The 15,799-nt window shown below is 31.9% G+C and overlaps 1 protein-coding gene across 21 annotated transcripts in view; it reads right to left on the bottom strand.

Moving 5' to 3' along the window:
* The window catches only part of PARD3 (par-3 family cell polarity regulator), a 670,322-nt gene that overhangs the window by 339,456 nt on the left and 315,067 nt on the right, over positions 1 to 15,799 (bottom strand). For 16 of the 21 annotated variants that reach the window (XM_031939686.1, XM_031939702.1, XM_031939690.1 and 13 more), the window contains exon 5: positions 7,501 to 7,632. The exons of the other annotated variants lie outside the window; for them this stretch is intronic. In XM_031939686.1, coding sequence (XP_031795546.1) covers positions 7,501 to 7,632 — 132 coding nt within the window. The remainder of the gene's footprint in view (positions 1 to 7,500; positions 7,633 to 15,799) is intronic. 21 annotated transcript variants of the gene reach the window in all.

The following is a 15,799-nucleotide window of genomic DNA, read 5'->3' as shown; positions in this document are numbered from 1 at the left end:
ACTTTGTGCTTCTCCATTTCTTTACATACCAGTGCCATTTTTATATATAGCTCTGGTTATGATAAATTTATGCTCAAGAATTCCCAAAGGTTCCCTATTTTCTAGTACTCAAAGAGCAAACTCTCTTAACAAATATTCAAGTTATTTCACAATATGGTGTCACTATCTCCATTTCCATGCTCTCTATCCTATAGCCTAATGGATATATTTCGTATTTCTTGCCATCTTCCCCCCCAAAAAAGTCATGTTTTTATGTACTTCCATGCCTTTGTTGAAATTGTTTCTTATCCCCATGATGTTTCTCCTAATTCTCTCTTCTTACTGAATTTCTACCAATTTCCTTTATAGCTCAACCTAAATAAGTTCTACTCTAGAGTTTCTCTGAACATTCGGATTTTACCAAGCATGTTGCCTTGGAAAGTAGTAATATGGTTTCCACTTTAATCCATGACCATAAGTATCCTTTACTAATGATATCCAAGTATATAAAATCTCTTTACTGATATAGACAGGTAACAAAGCCATGACTATTACCTTAAGGACTTGTCTATGGACACCATGAAGTTAAATAACTCAATGAGGAGCATGCAGCCAACACCTGTCAAAGTACATAATGTACTACTTATTCATATTTGTATTGCAGCCATTCTATATAAAAACAGGAGGCATTTATCATTTAAAACTTTTTAATCATCCAAGCACCTAACAGAGATAACAACGGAATAATAAGCACCAAAATATATGTCTTTCGATGTATAACATACTTTGCAGTACCCTATGCCACAAGACTGTTTTACATGGTGGCTCTAAGATTTCAGTTAAGCATTTTGATAATACCAAATTAACAGGAGAAACACCATTATTTATTGATTTAATCTTTTCATCTTCACTGGGATTTTTTTTTTTTATTGAGTACATATGTAATCTGACAGCTTCATCAGATTTCCATCAATTATTATGCAAGTAAACAGTCTAAGATCTAACCATAGGTTTTTTTTCTTCTCACTAGATTGTCAATAATTTGATCTTCAGTGACGACAAACCCATTGAACATCATGGTATAGTGTCCTTTAACATTTGTTTTAAATTGAATTTTAATATACCCATGCCATATTTCATCTGATTATCATTTAAACAGCTTTCCACATCAACAGCTGACAAACTTATGCTTGGAAAACATAAATTTGTGAACTGCTGATGCTTGAGAAGTGGCACAGGATTTTAAATTCTCCCCATTGAGACAATGGCAGAGAGGATTCTAATCATTTCTATAAAGTTTTTTTCCTGAAATTCTATAGTTTTTTTGTTACTACTTGTTACATTTTTCCAAATGAAGAATATAATATTCCACACAGTGGGGAGGTGAAGTATGTATAGTACAATGAAAAGAGTCCTATAATTTAACTGAGAATATATTGTTATATCATAGTCTTATGGTTATTATTTAACAAAGGCAGGTCATTTGAATGAATAAGTTATTTTAACTATTATAAATATAGAAAATAGAACAATGCAATCTGCAATTTGAAGAAAATTTATATTTTGTATACTTATCTGTGTTTAATGATGGTCATTCCTGATTGTGGGAAGAGGGGGAGATAAAAATAAAATAAATTTCTTAAAAAGGGACTCCGAAAAGCTCCCTATAGAAGACTGAACTTTAGCTGAGATTTGAAGGAACCCAGGAAGAGATCAGGAAATGATGATAAAGGAGAGCATTCCAGGCATGGAAGACTCTAAATAAAAAGGACTCTAATTAAGGAGATAAAATATCTGATGAGATAAAAGGTAAGAAGACTGGTGTTAGTGGATGGAAAAGCAGGTGTGGGGGGGTAAGAATTAAGGAGACAGGAAAGATAAAGGGAACAGGTTGTGAAGTGTTTTGAAAGACAGCTTTTACATTTCATCCTGGAGGTGATAGGGAATCACTGGAATTTTATGGAATAGAAGAATAATGTGATTAGAGTAGTACTTTAGGAATATCAACTTGACAGTTGAGTGGAAGAAGACTGGTGTAGTGAGAAACCTGGAGCAGGGAGATGAACAAGCAGGCCATTGAAATAAAGTAGAAGTGAAGTGATGAGTGCCTACACTATCCTGGTGGAAACAACAGAGGAGAGAAGGGAGTACATATGATATATCATGAAGGTTATAGATTGGATATGAGGGAAAGAAGGACAATGAGAAGTCAAAGATTATACTTGGGCTTTAAGTCTGAATGACTGGGAGGATAATAGTAATCTTTGTACAATAGGACAATTAGGAAGAGGGGAAGGTTTGTGCAGGAAAGATAGAGAATTAAATTTTGGACATATTGACTTTGACATTTATTTCTACATGACATCCAGTTTGAGATGTTTAATAGGCAGTTGGTGACAGGAGATTTAAGACATGAAGAAAGTAAGAGCTGAACAAATAGTTCAGAGAATCATTAGCATAGAGATGATAATTGAATCCATGAGAAGTGATGAGTTCACAAAGTGAAACAGAGTTGTCACAAACAAACCCTAAAACTTCAGAATAAAACCAGTTTAAACCAGAATCAAATATTATTTGGAAATGTTTAATACAATATTTTAAAATTCAACACAGATAATGTTAATTATTCTATTTTTTATTTTTCTAAGTGAAAATGTCAGCTGCAGAAATCTGTTTTTACTTGAGTTTGACACAATTAGAAGAGAGGAAAAGAAAAAGAGACCAGGACAGAGGTTTGAGGATAGCCATGGTTATAGGTATGATTGAAATCTGGATGAAGATCCAGCAGAGAAATTGAACAAAGAAGAGAATCATCAGACAAAAGTATTATATAAAACCTCATCTGTAAAATGAGAGTAACAGAATAAATTGTTTTAAAGATCCCATCCACCTTCAAATCATCAGATGTTAAGATACTTGGAAAAAACAAATAAAGCATAGAAAATTATGGATAAGCATCTTATATATTTTCAGAATATTACGTATAGCATATCATATGGCTTTCATATCATTAAATAAATAAAATAAGTATTTGTCTTAATATACCATTAACGCCTCTGGGAAAGATTGTTATTAATTCAAGTTTTTATGCAAAACATGAAATAATGGCTCTATTTTATCCAAATCAATTAAATGCTTGTGGAATCTATAATGTGAAAACAGTGTCTCACCTATGAAAAACTACAAGATCATCTCATATAACTAACTATCATCTCTTGGGAAAATATTTATTTAAACATCTATTTTGCCTTAATTTAATTTGTTGAATAGAATTCATCAGATATTTATAAACATTGAAAACATGCAACATGGATGGCACCAAACTTTATTCAAGTAAAATGGAGCAGAGTGATAAAATATCTGTACATCAAACAAAAAGTAGAGTTCAGGACATTTCCAGAGAAAGGTAGCGATTTTGTTTTTTTGTTTGTTTTTTGCATTTTTTTTTTGGGGGGGGGGGTTTGCTGAGGCAATTGGGGTTAAGTGACTTGCCTAGGGTCACACAGCCAGGAAGTATTAAGTGTCTGAGACCATATTTTAACTCAGGTCCTCCGACTTCAGGGATGGTGTTCTATGTACTGTGCCACCTAGCTGCCCCCAAAACAAGTTTTTTAAAAGAAAAAAAAAAATTATGTCTATTGGTAGATTTAGATTGCTTTGTGGGAGGAAAAGAGTACTTCAGTTGGTTTATTTGTATCTCTAAAGCCTAACATACCCCAGGCCAGGTATACAGTAGGTATTTAGTGAATGTTTCTATTCTTAGAAGAAATGAAGTACCTTTCAATTCCAAAGTTTGGAATTCTATGGTAAGAAATAAAGTACAATTAAACTAGCCTTTTTGGATCACTATGTATAGTAACAAACTATGATTTATTACTATACAAAACCAAAGCAAACAAACCTGCAGTAATAAACAAACAAAAAAACCTTTACATTTGGATACCCTTCCTCACCTTCTTCCTCTGTCTGCTTCTGTACACACATACCATTCATATCTCATTCTCTGTATTTCTTCTTCCCTTCCCCTTTATGTGTTGTCTTCCCCATTAGAACACAATAACCTTGAGGACAGGAACTGTATTTTTCTTTTCTTTTATTTGTATTTCTGGCACTTAATATGGTTGCTGAAACCTAGTGAATGCTTAATAGATACTTGCTAACTGAGTTAAAATAAGTTAAAAATGAATGCATTACTTAACTTTATTTTTAAAATAGACTATAAATAGGTGGAGGCTATTAATATTTATTTTAAAACGGGCCAATTTCCCTCTCGTCATAAACACTGAAATGTGGAACTAACTTTTTTTTGGCTAACAAAAACATGCTTTAAACCTAGGCAAGCAGAAGAGGAAGCAATGGCATGTTTAGACTCAGCAGTCAAGACTTTCTGGTCATTTTCACAGTTTAACTTCTATGGCATCACTTGCCAATTAGAATGAATTTCTGCTATGAAGGACCCGAACCTAAAACAGGGATTTTCCTCTAATGGTCAGAGCAATAATTCTCCTCTAACACATCTCAAATAAAAGAAAAAGAGGAAAAATTCTTTCATCTCTTATATGTCCTCCTCCTAATTGAGTACAGAGTTTGATAACATAGAGGAGGTAGTTAAAAGGGCAGGCTCCCAATTAACTGAACATTTATTCTCTTTGACGTACCAGACTCCCCTAAAGGTCCCTCCTTTTTTCTAGTTCTAAATCCTCTAATTTAGTATTATAAATTTGCTGCCTCCTCCTTCCGTGGGGTTCATTAGTTGGTTTTAGCAGACAATAAAAGTTTCAGAGGTACATTTAAAAAGTCTGGTTATGCTCTGTTATCTGCCAATAATAACTGATGGGCCACTCCTGAACTGACTGTGTGGAGATCATTAAATGGGATTCAAACTCACACAGAGATTCCAACACACTAAATAATTGTCAGGATTTTGATTATTTCTTGGTTCCTGGAATCAATTTTATCCATAAGCATAGTTTTCTATTGTAATTCCTATCTTGGAGAACAAGCCATTTGGTCTAAATTCTTTGAGGATATTCAACAATGCTTAGGGTACCCTACTATGGATGGTCTATACCCTACTATTGGAGGAGTCACAGCACTGACAGCTAAAAAAACTTTAAAAGATGCCCAGTAAAGTCTTTCAAGGAGAATCATCTGATTCTGGTCTCAGGCATATTCAGTAACATTCAATGTAAACTAAATTCAATAGGCTAAAAAAGCAGGGAGGGAAAGAAAGAAGAAAGAGCAGGAATAGGAAAGAAAAGAAAGACAGAAAGAGAGGAGGAAGAAAACCGTCTTTATTGGACTTTCTGACTACTTTGCATCTCCTTCATCAACTTCCAGACTGCTTGCCAGGTTCAAAAGCTGCCTTTTGTTACAGTAATTTTCTGAAAGTCAGGGAAGATTCAAATGACTTTCAATTTTCAATTTCAACCCTGCACAAAGAATAAGATCCCTTGGGCTCATACACTAAACCTATTAATAGAGCCTTTTCAGATTAAATATATATTGTCCTTTTCAGAACTAGTATTTATATCTATTGGTAATAATGATTATATAACATGGCCATAACTGTCTACAAAAAGAAAAATAATTGGGCACAAGCACTCAAACAAGAATAGGGGGAGAGGAGAACCACAAGCACGGAAAATACATCTTGGAATCCACTGATCCCTTCAACCTGAATGGCACAATTAAAAAAAGATTAACATTGATAAATTCTAGGGGGTAAAAAGTGAAATGCTTTATCCAGAAATATGCTAAACAATTTCCTAAATATGAGGGTTTTTTTTTCACATTCAAATATTATTTAACAGATCATAATGGAAGAAAGGGGAACCAAAATTAGATTATTCAAAAAAATGAAAGGTGATCATCAGTACAACCAATTATTTCACTACTATCCTCAACAATACAGAAGTGCTTGCCAGGCCCTCTCTTATTATAAGTTTCCTTCCTCTGTTCAAGGCCTATAAAAGTTTTCAATCTAAATAATTATCCTGGTATGAAATCACCAAAAGTTCCTGCTCTTCCAGGTACACATAAGCTCATTAGCATTAAATTTAGCAAATGGATGATCATTTAAAAAAAATAAAGAAATGTGCTGTTTTCACATTTTGGAATCAATCAAGTAATTTAAATAATAATTTAATAATTTAAATAGTATATGACAAGATGTGAATACTTGTTCACAACTACAAGAATTTTTATTTTTTAAGAATACAGAGAAAATCACTTTTAAAAGGGACATAACCTTTTGAAAGGTATGCTTACTATGTAGCCCTAATTTACTTCCTTTTGCTTAAAATGTAACTGTGCTTTTAAATACCCAAATTACAAACAGAAACTACCCTAGTTCAGGATTCACTCAAAGGAAAAAATACTGCAGTAGTGAATTATATAAAATCTAAAAAAAAAAAAAAAAAAAAAAATTAAATATTTCATATTTTCAAAATTTAGAGCTTTTGAGAGAAATTTTATATATATATATATATATATCACAAGTATTATTATCCTAAAAAAGAAAAAAATCTCTACTTGAAAAGTAAAATAAATGTGCCAATTGGGTTAAAATTAGCTATCCAGAACATTAAATTTTGTACTTGTACTTGAACTTGTACTTGTACTTGTAAATAAGTACATAACTTATACATTTCCCCTTTTTCTAACAGCTTACCTTCATACAGTTAGTACACGACCTAAGAAAATGCAACAGAATGAAATTGATTGGTAATGACAGGATATTTTTTTTTAACAACTACTCCTTCAACTTAAATAGTCATTTGAAATAAGACAAAAGTCAAAACTGTGGATTGTCTCACTGTGCTAATCTATTTTTAAGGCAAAAGAGCAGCTCCAAGAGGAGACAGAAGGATCACCAAGAACATTTGTAATAATAATAGATGGGGAAATGGTTTGGTTAAAAAACACTTTTTGTTGTTGTTGTTTGTTTGTTTGTTTGTTTGTTTTACTATTCTATTGAGCCAAATTCAAAATCAGAATAATTCCAGTATATCCATTAAGCAAAAACTTCTTTTAAAGGAAACCTAAACTATATTCTCATTAATAATAGAATTCACTATGCAATAAGGGAGAAGATACAATATTTTTATTCAATATTTACATATTCTATTATTGTGGATTACAAGAGAATAAAAACTGGCTTTTCAAGAAAAAAAATCAAGAATAGTTTTAAAACCAATATTGTTAATGTCAAACTTCAGAAATAAGACATTTGGCCTGAGTGACAGAGGTATTAGAAAATGTCACTTTTTACTTTTAGTCATCATATTACTTTGAAAATAATCAGTATAGTTCCCCTCTGGAATTTATCTACAAAACTGAAAATTACATACATAGTTCTCATACAAAATTTCTTTGAAAATCAAATTTTTTGATTGGTAAGATAATTGGAAAATATAGGGTATGGCATCACATTAGTAAGATATATATATATGTATGTATATATAAATATTAACATTTTATATTTGTGTATTTACACACACCTATAATAACATTTATTACCTGTTCTTGCCTTTCCAACCACTTGTCCACCATGGGATGACTGGCACTCAATGATGAACGAGCATTATCTCTCTGAAACTGGTTATTCCAGTTACTAGTATCCCGTGGAAGGCTTCGGTAGTTTTCATCTTTCTATTCCAAAAGAAACAAAAAGGTGTCTTGTAATAAACCAGGTTTTGCAAATTAACACTGCAACTGGTTTTTGTTTTGGTTTGGTTTGATACTGCACACACAAAACTCTATGAATATTAAATATGGATTAAAAGATTAGACAAATTAATTATTCAAGAAATAAGATTTTTATCTACGTTACTTCCACAAATGAGATCTATTTGATCCTGATTTGCTAGAAGGAGCTCTTAGACACCCATGTACTATAGCACTTTCTACTTACTTCTCAAGTTATAAAAGTTCAGAGATATCAGAAGGGAGCTATCACAACTAAAAGGTATCCTAATGACTTCACATGCTGCTGTGCACAATTAGGTATATGCACCCATCAAACATAATCAATTAAGTAGACACATTTAAATCCTACTAAATTTAATCCAGTCCTTCATGTTTTCTATCAAGATATTTATGAACAAAAGAAAAAATTCTTCTTAAAAATCATAATATTTTCAAAGTTTTTCTCATTCATCATTTCTCTTTCACTCTGTCTTTATAATCTTTGACATCACTTGACCTCTGGGGGTCAGAGTCTACTTATTGGTAAAATAAAGACATTTAACTTAATGATTTAGAAGGTCTCTTCCATGTTTGTAGCTATGATTTTGTTTTCCATTAGAAAACCATAATTAGGCCCTGAGGTTTTTTGAACACATCTACATTTTTTCCTAGTCATACATAAGAGCACCACTTTTGGGAGCAGTCTTGAAAAGTATCTTCTTTAGTTGAAGAACTAATTTTGATGATGAGATGTAGCATTCTGTAGAAGACTATTACCAATGTTTCTGCTTTTAAGACAATTTACAAATACTTTCATGCTCCCTATACAACCAATAAATCATATATATTTCATGGAATTAGGACTCATATTGAACACCTACCTCTGGGAAGCTAATTTTTATTATTCTGAAAGAAACTAGAAGACACACTGCAAGAATACAATGATTAAACCAGAATCTTTCCTTCGTTGTAGTCAAATATACCATTGCCCCTAAAATTTCCCACTCAAGAATGGGAGTATCTCCCACTATGTAAGAGAAACATTACTGGGAAATGACTACTAATGTTTTTGTTTTAAGTCATAGCATTTTTTGGAACAAGACTTCAAAAGTGGGATGACAGTTGGGGTCAATGGCACAAAAAACAATTGTGCTTAAACTGAACAAATTCTAAAACACCAAGAATCATTTGTCAGTCTTTGCTTAGACCATATGTTTATGAGTAGGTGGTATAATTGTTATTTTTCCCTACTTGATAGATGAGGAAATTCACTGCAGGTTAAATGACTTCTCTTTATTCACATTATCAGTAAAAGAAAGAGCTGAGGTTAAACTATAACTTTTGACTATAAGTTCAGTTGTATTTTCAGTTGTATGAAGAGTAACAATTTCATAAAATCTAATAACCAAAAAAACGCATGGTACCAGAGGGAAATATAAATGGACTCTATGGAAAAAATTATTCATGCTGGAGACATAAAAGAATAATGACAGGATCAGATTGTGTCAAGTCTTTAAGGATGATGTCATGTAGAATAATCACTTCTTCCTGTAGCATAAATTATAATATGGAAACAGAGACAAAAACACAGAACACTGAGATGGATGAGAAATTGGTTCCACGCAATGGCAGAAATTTAATCAATTTTTGCTGTGCTTTCTTCTTTAACTCTAGAATAATTTGGAATTTATTACCAATCTCTTGCTCAAAGAAAGAACATGATATTACAGCATGAGGGTGAGACACAGAATAAGCCCTGATTGAATAACATATGTAATGACCAAAGTAAAATGTAATAAATTTTTTAATCTATTTTTTTAAAAAATCAGAACTTGAGTCATTTTTATGGCCAATCTTGACTGGGAAACACTGATGATGATGGAACATGTCACCCTCCTCTTAGTAGACAGGGCTTAGACTTAAGTGCATGATGCATATATTGGAATACTATGTCAGGAAAGCATCAGCCATGTTTCGCTTCACCATGTTCTCTCTGATACAGCTTCTGCTACCTCTTTTGATGGCTGAATGGTTCACTTGCTTTTCCCTCTACCTCCCTTCTGGTTCTAGAATTATGAACCATAATCAAATCAACTGTGACATTCTTCAAGAACAGAGAATACCCCACTACTCCTCTATGGGCATTCCCACCATCTCTTTCTAGATTGAATTGTCCTTGCCTGGCTACCATGTGTATTATTTTCCTTATTAGTAAGTACTTAATGGAAGATTTTTTTTTTCATTCACTTAATGTGAGGCATGATAAGAAGGACAGGATTAGAATTTAGGATGATACAATATTTGAAAATAATGCATTTTAAAACATCAGTAAATAAATAAAAGATAGAAATGGAGATAGAGTTGGATTATATAAATATAGATATGGACATAGATGACATTACATATAGAGAGATCTTCTTTAAATTCCAGCTTTGCTAGACGTTACTTAACACATTACTGATTTCAGGGCCTTCCAAAAAGCTCTTTTTTAAATTTTTACTTAAGTGTTCTCAATTTTTAAATCAAGAATAATAATATTTCAGTTGCTTATTCATGGATTAGTAAAAGCAACAAATGAGATAATGGATATGAAAACATTTTCTAAACCAAATAACACTGTTATTGTTATTAATTATGAGTCATAATGCTTGGCTACTAGGAGATTTAAGTTAAGAAGTACACTTTAAACCTTTAGAACAAGAGAAATGATGCATCATTTTATTAAACCTCAGTGTTTTTTTAATAAGATCAACAACTCTTGAGATTAATATGGCAATGCAGTGACTTTTTCTTTTAGTAACTTTGCATATCACATTTTAACATTATTTCAGAGCCTAGGACATTGGTAATGCCCATATTTCCAGCTCAATATCTATGATACTATAAGGCTTTTTTGTATCCCTAGTGCTTAGCACACATATAGAAGGTGCTTATTATTAATTGACTGATAATGACATTTTCTTATAGAAATTCAAAAAACAAAAAGAGTAGGATGTTACTAGGACCATGTAAGATTGTATGGTTCAGTAGATAGAGTAATGACAATCAAAACCTGGTACACAAATGTCCTATTTCATATAACCAGTGTGACCTTGGGTCAATCCCAAACTCTCAAGATCTCAGGGACTTTCTCCCTAAAATCTGAAGAGTGGCTTCAATGGCTTAATAGGTCCATTACAGCTCTCTACCTGGATTTCTGTCATCATCACTATCCTACCTAATTAAAATACAATCACAGTATTTTAAATAAAGTTAGGAAACATGCATGGTATAACAAATAAATCCTAACTGCAACTAAAGAAAGTACTTTTACTCCATTTTAGTCAGAGAGGTTATAATAGACAACAGTGGCTCTATCTCATCTGTGCCAACCATCTTCTATTTTGAATTCAGAGGCCAAAGGAAACATTATAAAGATTTAACTCAGTACTTCTTACTATTGTAACTTTAAAATGAGTAAGAAATGCCATTGCATACTGTTTATAAATTGAAAATTTCTAATATTGTACAATGAAGAGTTTTCAATTTAAAACATTAAACAAAAGGAAAATACAGAAAATATTAAATAGAAAGGCATTAAAGAGAATAATCTAATGAATTTTTTGTCATTTTGAAGGGGGAAAATATGCATTAGTGACTGTCACTAAAAACTTAGGGATTTGCTGCTTTACTAGACTGATTACATTGTGATTCTGTTCAAATTTTTCTTTAATTCTTGCATTTGGATAGTGGTATTTCCCACCCTCTCCTCTAGATAAACACTTATGGAACATGTTTTCCTCTGGCTATTTTGTGTTATGGACCCCCTCTATACTAAAATTGACTAGGAATATCACAATACCCCAAATTTATATGCATATTTCTAGAGATGGTCCAAGTAAAGACTGGGGGGAAATTATACTGATCTAATCCCCCTTCTTAGAAACACTTCCCTTACAAGATATTCCTCTGTTTACATATATATATATATATATATATATATATATATATATATATTTGATATATGATTTAGTTCTATTTTTTAAAAAAAAATTGACTGAAAGCTTAACCACCAAATGTTCCTGAAAGTGAGATTGTATCTTATGTTTAAATATACTATCAATCTACAGACATACATACATGATTATCAACCACTAAAACAATGAGAGCTTCTATTGATGCTATATTTTTCAGGTCTACAAAGCTCTCTATTCATAAAAATAACAACAAAAACCTAGTGAAGTAGGAAAATATAATCATACTTATTCCCATTTTATAGATGAAGAAATGGTGACTCGGGGAGGATAAGTCATTTGGCCATGATGATGTTGCTTGCAAAGAGACATTACACAACTGTTGTAACTCAAGTCCAGTATGCTTTATGCTGGGCCACACTACAGCATAAATTATTAGTTATACATGGATATAGAGCAATATGCAAGTACAAAGAGCTAAAGCATTTTTTGTAAAATCATCAGACTAAGCAATTCTAACCTCATTATTCATGAACACTGAATCCCCCCGAGTTCTAGTCTAATGTTCCATTATGCATGGCTGCTAGGAAATTATAGGTAGGGATTACATCCTGTCCCATATAACAATGGCCTTTTCTCATCATACTGTAAGAAAGATAATAATATGCTCTTCCTAATCCAAGGTCCATTTGATAGCATGTTTGAACTTATAATGCATTTTAACTTTAGAAACAGCAATATAAGTATCACTGAAATGAATACCCAAAAAAAAAAAAAAAAAATTGTAATGGCATAAATAACCATTTGTGCTAGCTGAGGAAATCTAACTTCTATTAATTTACATGGATTCTAGGAGAAAATAAATTATTAGTAAAATGTTCAACTAATAAACAAGTTTTTATTGTATGTTTTTAAAAATATACTACTCTGATGTACATAAATGTTATTTTCTATGCCTCATATCTTTCACTGTATTCAGATAATCTGTGTTATTAGGATTTCAGAATTAAACCCCCCCTTTTTTTTATAATCAGCAAGAAATCGTGGAAAAGAATTCCATTTTCTATTTCTATATACATTTTTGCTCCAGAAAAGTCCCCAGTGAAGTTGATATTATTTCAGTGTGTATACCAAGGGAATGTGTTTAAACTGGTAACCATAGTTCAAATATACATATATAAAAATCCATCTGCACACTACACAGAAATCTTCCAAAATAAACCCAAATTATGTTATGGATTCAATGAGTCACTAAATCTTGCATTATGTCACTTTCCTATCTCTTGTGGCTAGCCTTATCTTGTAAAAGGAAATATTGTAGCTTAACCATCTTCAAGTCCCCAGAGTATATCCTTGAAAAGATTCCAAATAATAAAATTGATTGGACTTAAGACAACCAGAAAATATGTTTTGCTAGATAGATTTTTAAATGTCCTTTCCTGATCTGCAAATCAGAGCTCTCTACATATGAAGAATCAAGTTCAAAATCCATTCTCGTAAAAATGGATTTCAAATGATACCTAGAAATTTACTGGCCCACATCTTTTCTTAAACCAGTTCAGCAACCTACCCATTAATTGTAAATAATAGAAGTAATCCAGTATTTTAATTATTATCCAAAATGCTGCATAAATCATCATTTACCATGAGCACGTATTTTCAGATAGATTTTAAACCATTTTCATAAGCCCAAAAGAGAAGAAAGAATGCCTTCATTATTAACTAACATTGAATTCCACTGGGTTCCAACCTAATACTCTGAAAGTTTTATGCACTGTCGTCATATACTCTATGGATGCTTAACAGATATTTACTGATTAAATGACTGCACAAAACAGAACTGACAGGACATTTTCATTCATTTACTACTCCAAAAGATAGACATCATAATAAACAAAGACATTACTTATTTTGATTAGAGCTTTCTGAAAATGACCACCCCTTTCTGAAAATGACGTTCAATGAAAGAAGCTAGTAAGTGTCAATTCAGGAAAAAAAAAAGGAATAGCTAAAAAGCATAGTTATCTTTTATCACAATCACTTTATACATACAAAGTCTCCAAAATTCAACAATTCTATTTAACATAATTTTAGTAAATCATAATTATAAGGCTAAAATAATGAAATACAACTATTAATGAAGTCCTAAATAAATTAATCTGGTCATATCCAGAGATGATAATAGTTGAAGAACAACACTCTAAAAAGTTTAAATAGGTTAGAGGTTACCACAAAGCTCATACTTTTTGTATATTCATGGAAGAAGATAAGAAATACCAAAATTTCTGAAATACTTGTGTTTCCCTAAAAATCTTCCATGTAGTAATTTCTTACATTGGAAAAGAATTATACTAATGTATTCAAGAAAGAAAGAAAAGAGGGGAAAAACTACTTTCTTTTTTTTAATAGCAACTATGAAATGCTTACTTAAAAATCAATTCTTTAAAACAATTAAAATTAAAATTTTTTGAAATTTTTATCACTAAACTTAGTCACCAAGAAAGGATATAGAAAGGTACTTCCCCTCACTTCTTTTCAGAGATTTGACTCAAGGGTGGCTAGATGGCACAATAGTGTGCCAAGTCTGGAGTCAGGAAGACTCCTCTGTCTGAGTTCAAATCTGGCCTCAGACATTAGTTGTGTGACACTGGACAAGTCGCTTAACCTCGTTTGCCTCAATTCTTTATCTATAAAATGAGCTAGAGAAGAAAACGACAAACCAGTTCAGTATCTTTGCGAAGGAAACCTCAAGTAGGATTGCAAAGAGTTGGTCAAGATTGAAATGACTCAACAACTATATATATATATATATATATATATATATATATATATATACACACACATACACATACATACACACATATTTATACATATATATAAACACACATATATACTGTGTCATATATATATATATATATTTCTATGTCTCTATGTGTGTGTGTATCTTTCCTTGAATATAAGAAAAAAATTCAACTGTTTCCCCAATTGAGGAGAAATAAGGACCAAAACAATGATTCTTACTGAGGAGAGGTAGTCAAAATATCAAAGAAATAAGATTCTGTAAATAGCAACTAGTGCCACAAATACTGATCGTCTTAATAAAAAATTTGAGGTTCAAAAAACAAGATACCAATAGTTTCCATCATCAGTGCTTCATTCTAATGTTTCGCCTGACTGATTTTCTTTTAAGCATAATAAAATTAATTTGTTTGCGAAAAGCTTAAACTTTTGAATTAAAAGCTATAATCAAAAGAAATGAAGAAAACTGTTTATCCAGGCAAATCCTCTTTACATCAGTAATTGTAGGCACAAAAATTGTAGGCACAAGGTTTAAGGCTTATTTAAGGATTATTATAAAGATCAAATTGTTTTCACATGCTTTTGAAAAGTCACTTTTGCTATGAAAGCTTTAAACTAAAACTTGTTGTTTTTTGGGTTGTTTTTTTTTTTTTCATTTACTTCCTTTATCATACATGCTCAGTAACTTGTAGATCTTGGAATTACTTTTAGATTAGTGAAAGACTCAAGAGTACTGATCCTGCCAGAAATAAGCATTCAATTTGAAACCTCCTTATATACATCCAGGTACATGGGGAGAATTATAATGAATTCTAGGAATGAGTTTCTTGTTGCTTTCCTTCATAAAATGAAAACAATAGTAGAATCAGTAGAATCTGGTGTTATTTCACAAATAGGTATAATCTATTGGTTGACATGATCTATGACTGGATCATGCCTAGAAATGTGGCTCTGGATCCAAGGCAGAGGGCTTAAAAGGGCCTATCCACATATTAGAATATTTTGAGTCCTGCCTCCCTGGTAGGTTCTCTAGTCAGCCAAAATAAAAAGACTCAGAGATTCAAGTGAATTTAAATAATCTAACTCCATTGATTCTAAGATTTTCCACCCACCCCCAATTTTTTTTTTTCCCTAAGATGCCCTCAGAACTAAGTAGTTCTACAATTTCACTGACCTAACTTCACCTACCAAGAAAAAAAAAGAAAACACAGACAAACTATATATGTCAGCAGTCAATAGATCTGGAAGAGCTCAATGCTCTAGAAAGCTTCAGACTCATTTCGACACATTTCACAATCACAGATATATATGGTTGGAAGAATGTAGACCTTAGAGACCTTAGAGAATATCTTGTCCAATTCTCTCATTTTTCAAATAAA

Source organism: Sarcophilus harrisii, chromosome 5 (genome assembly GCF_902635505.1).
Source record: "Sarcophilus harrisii chromosome 5, mSarHar1.11, whole genome shotgun sequence".
NCBI lineage: Eukaryota > Metazoa > Chordata > Mammalia > Dasyuromorphia > Dasyuridae > Sarcophilus > Sarcophilus harrisii.
The sequence above is the reverse complement of the archived record's forward strand: the minus strand, read 5'-3'. Positions and strand labels throughout refer to the sequence as shown.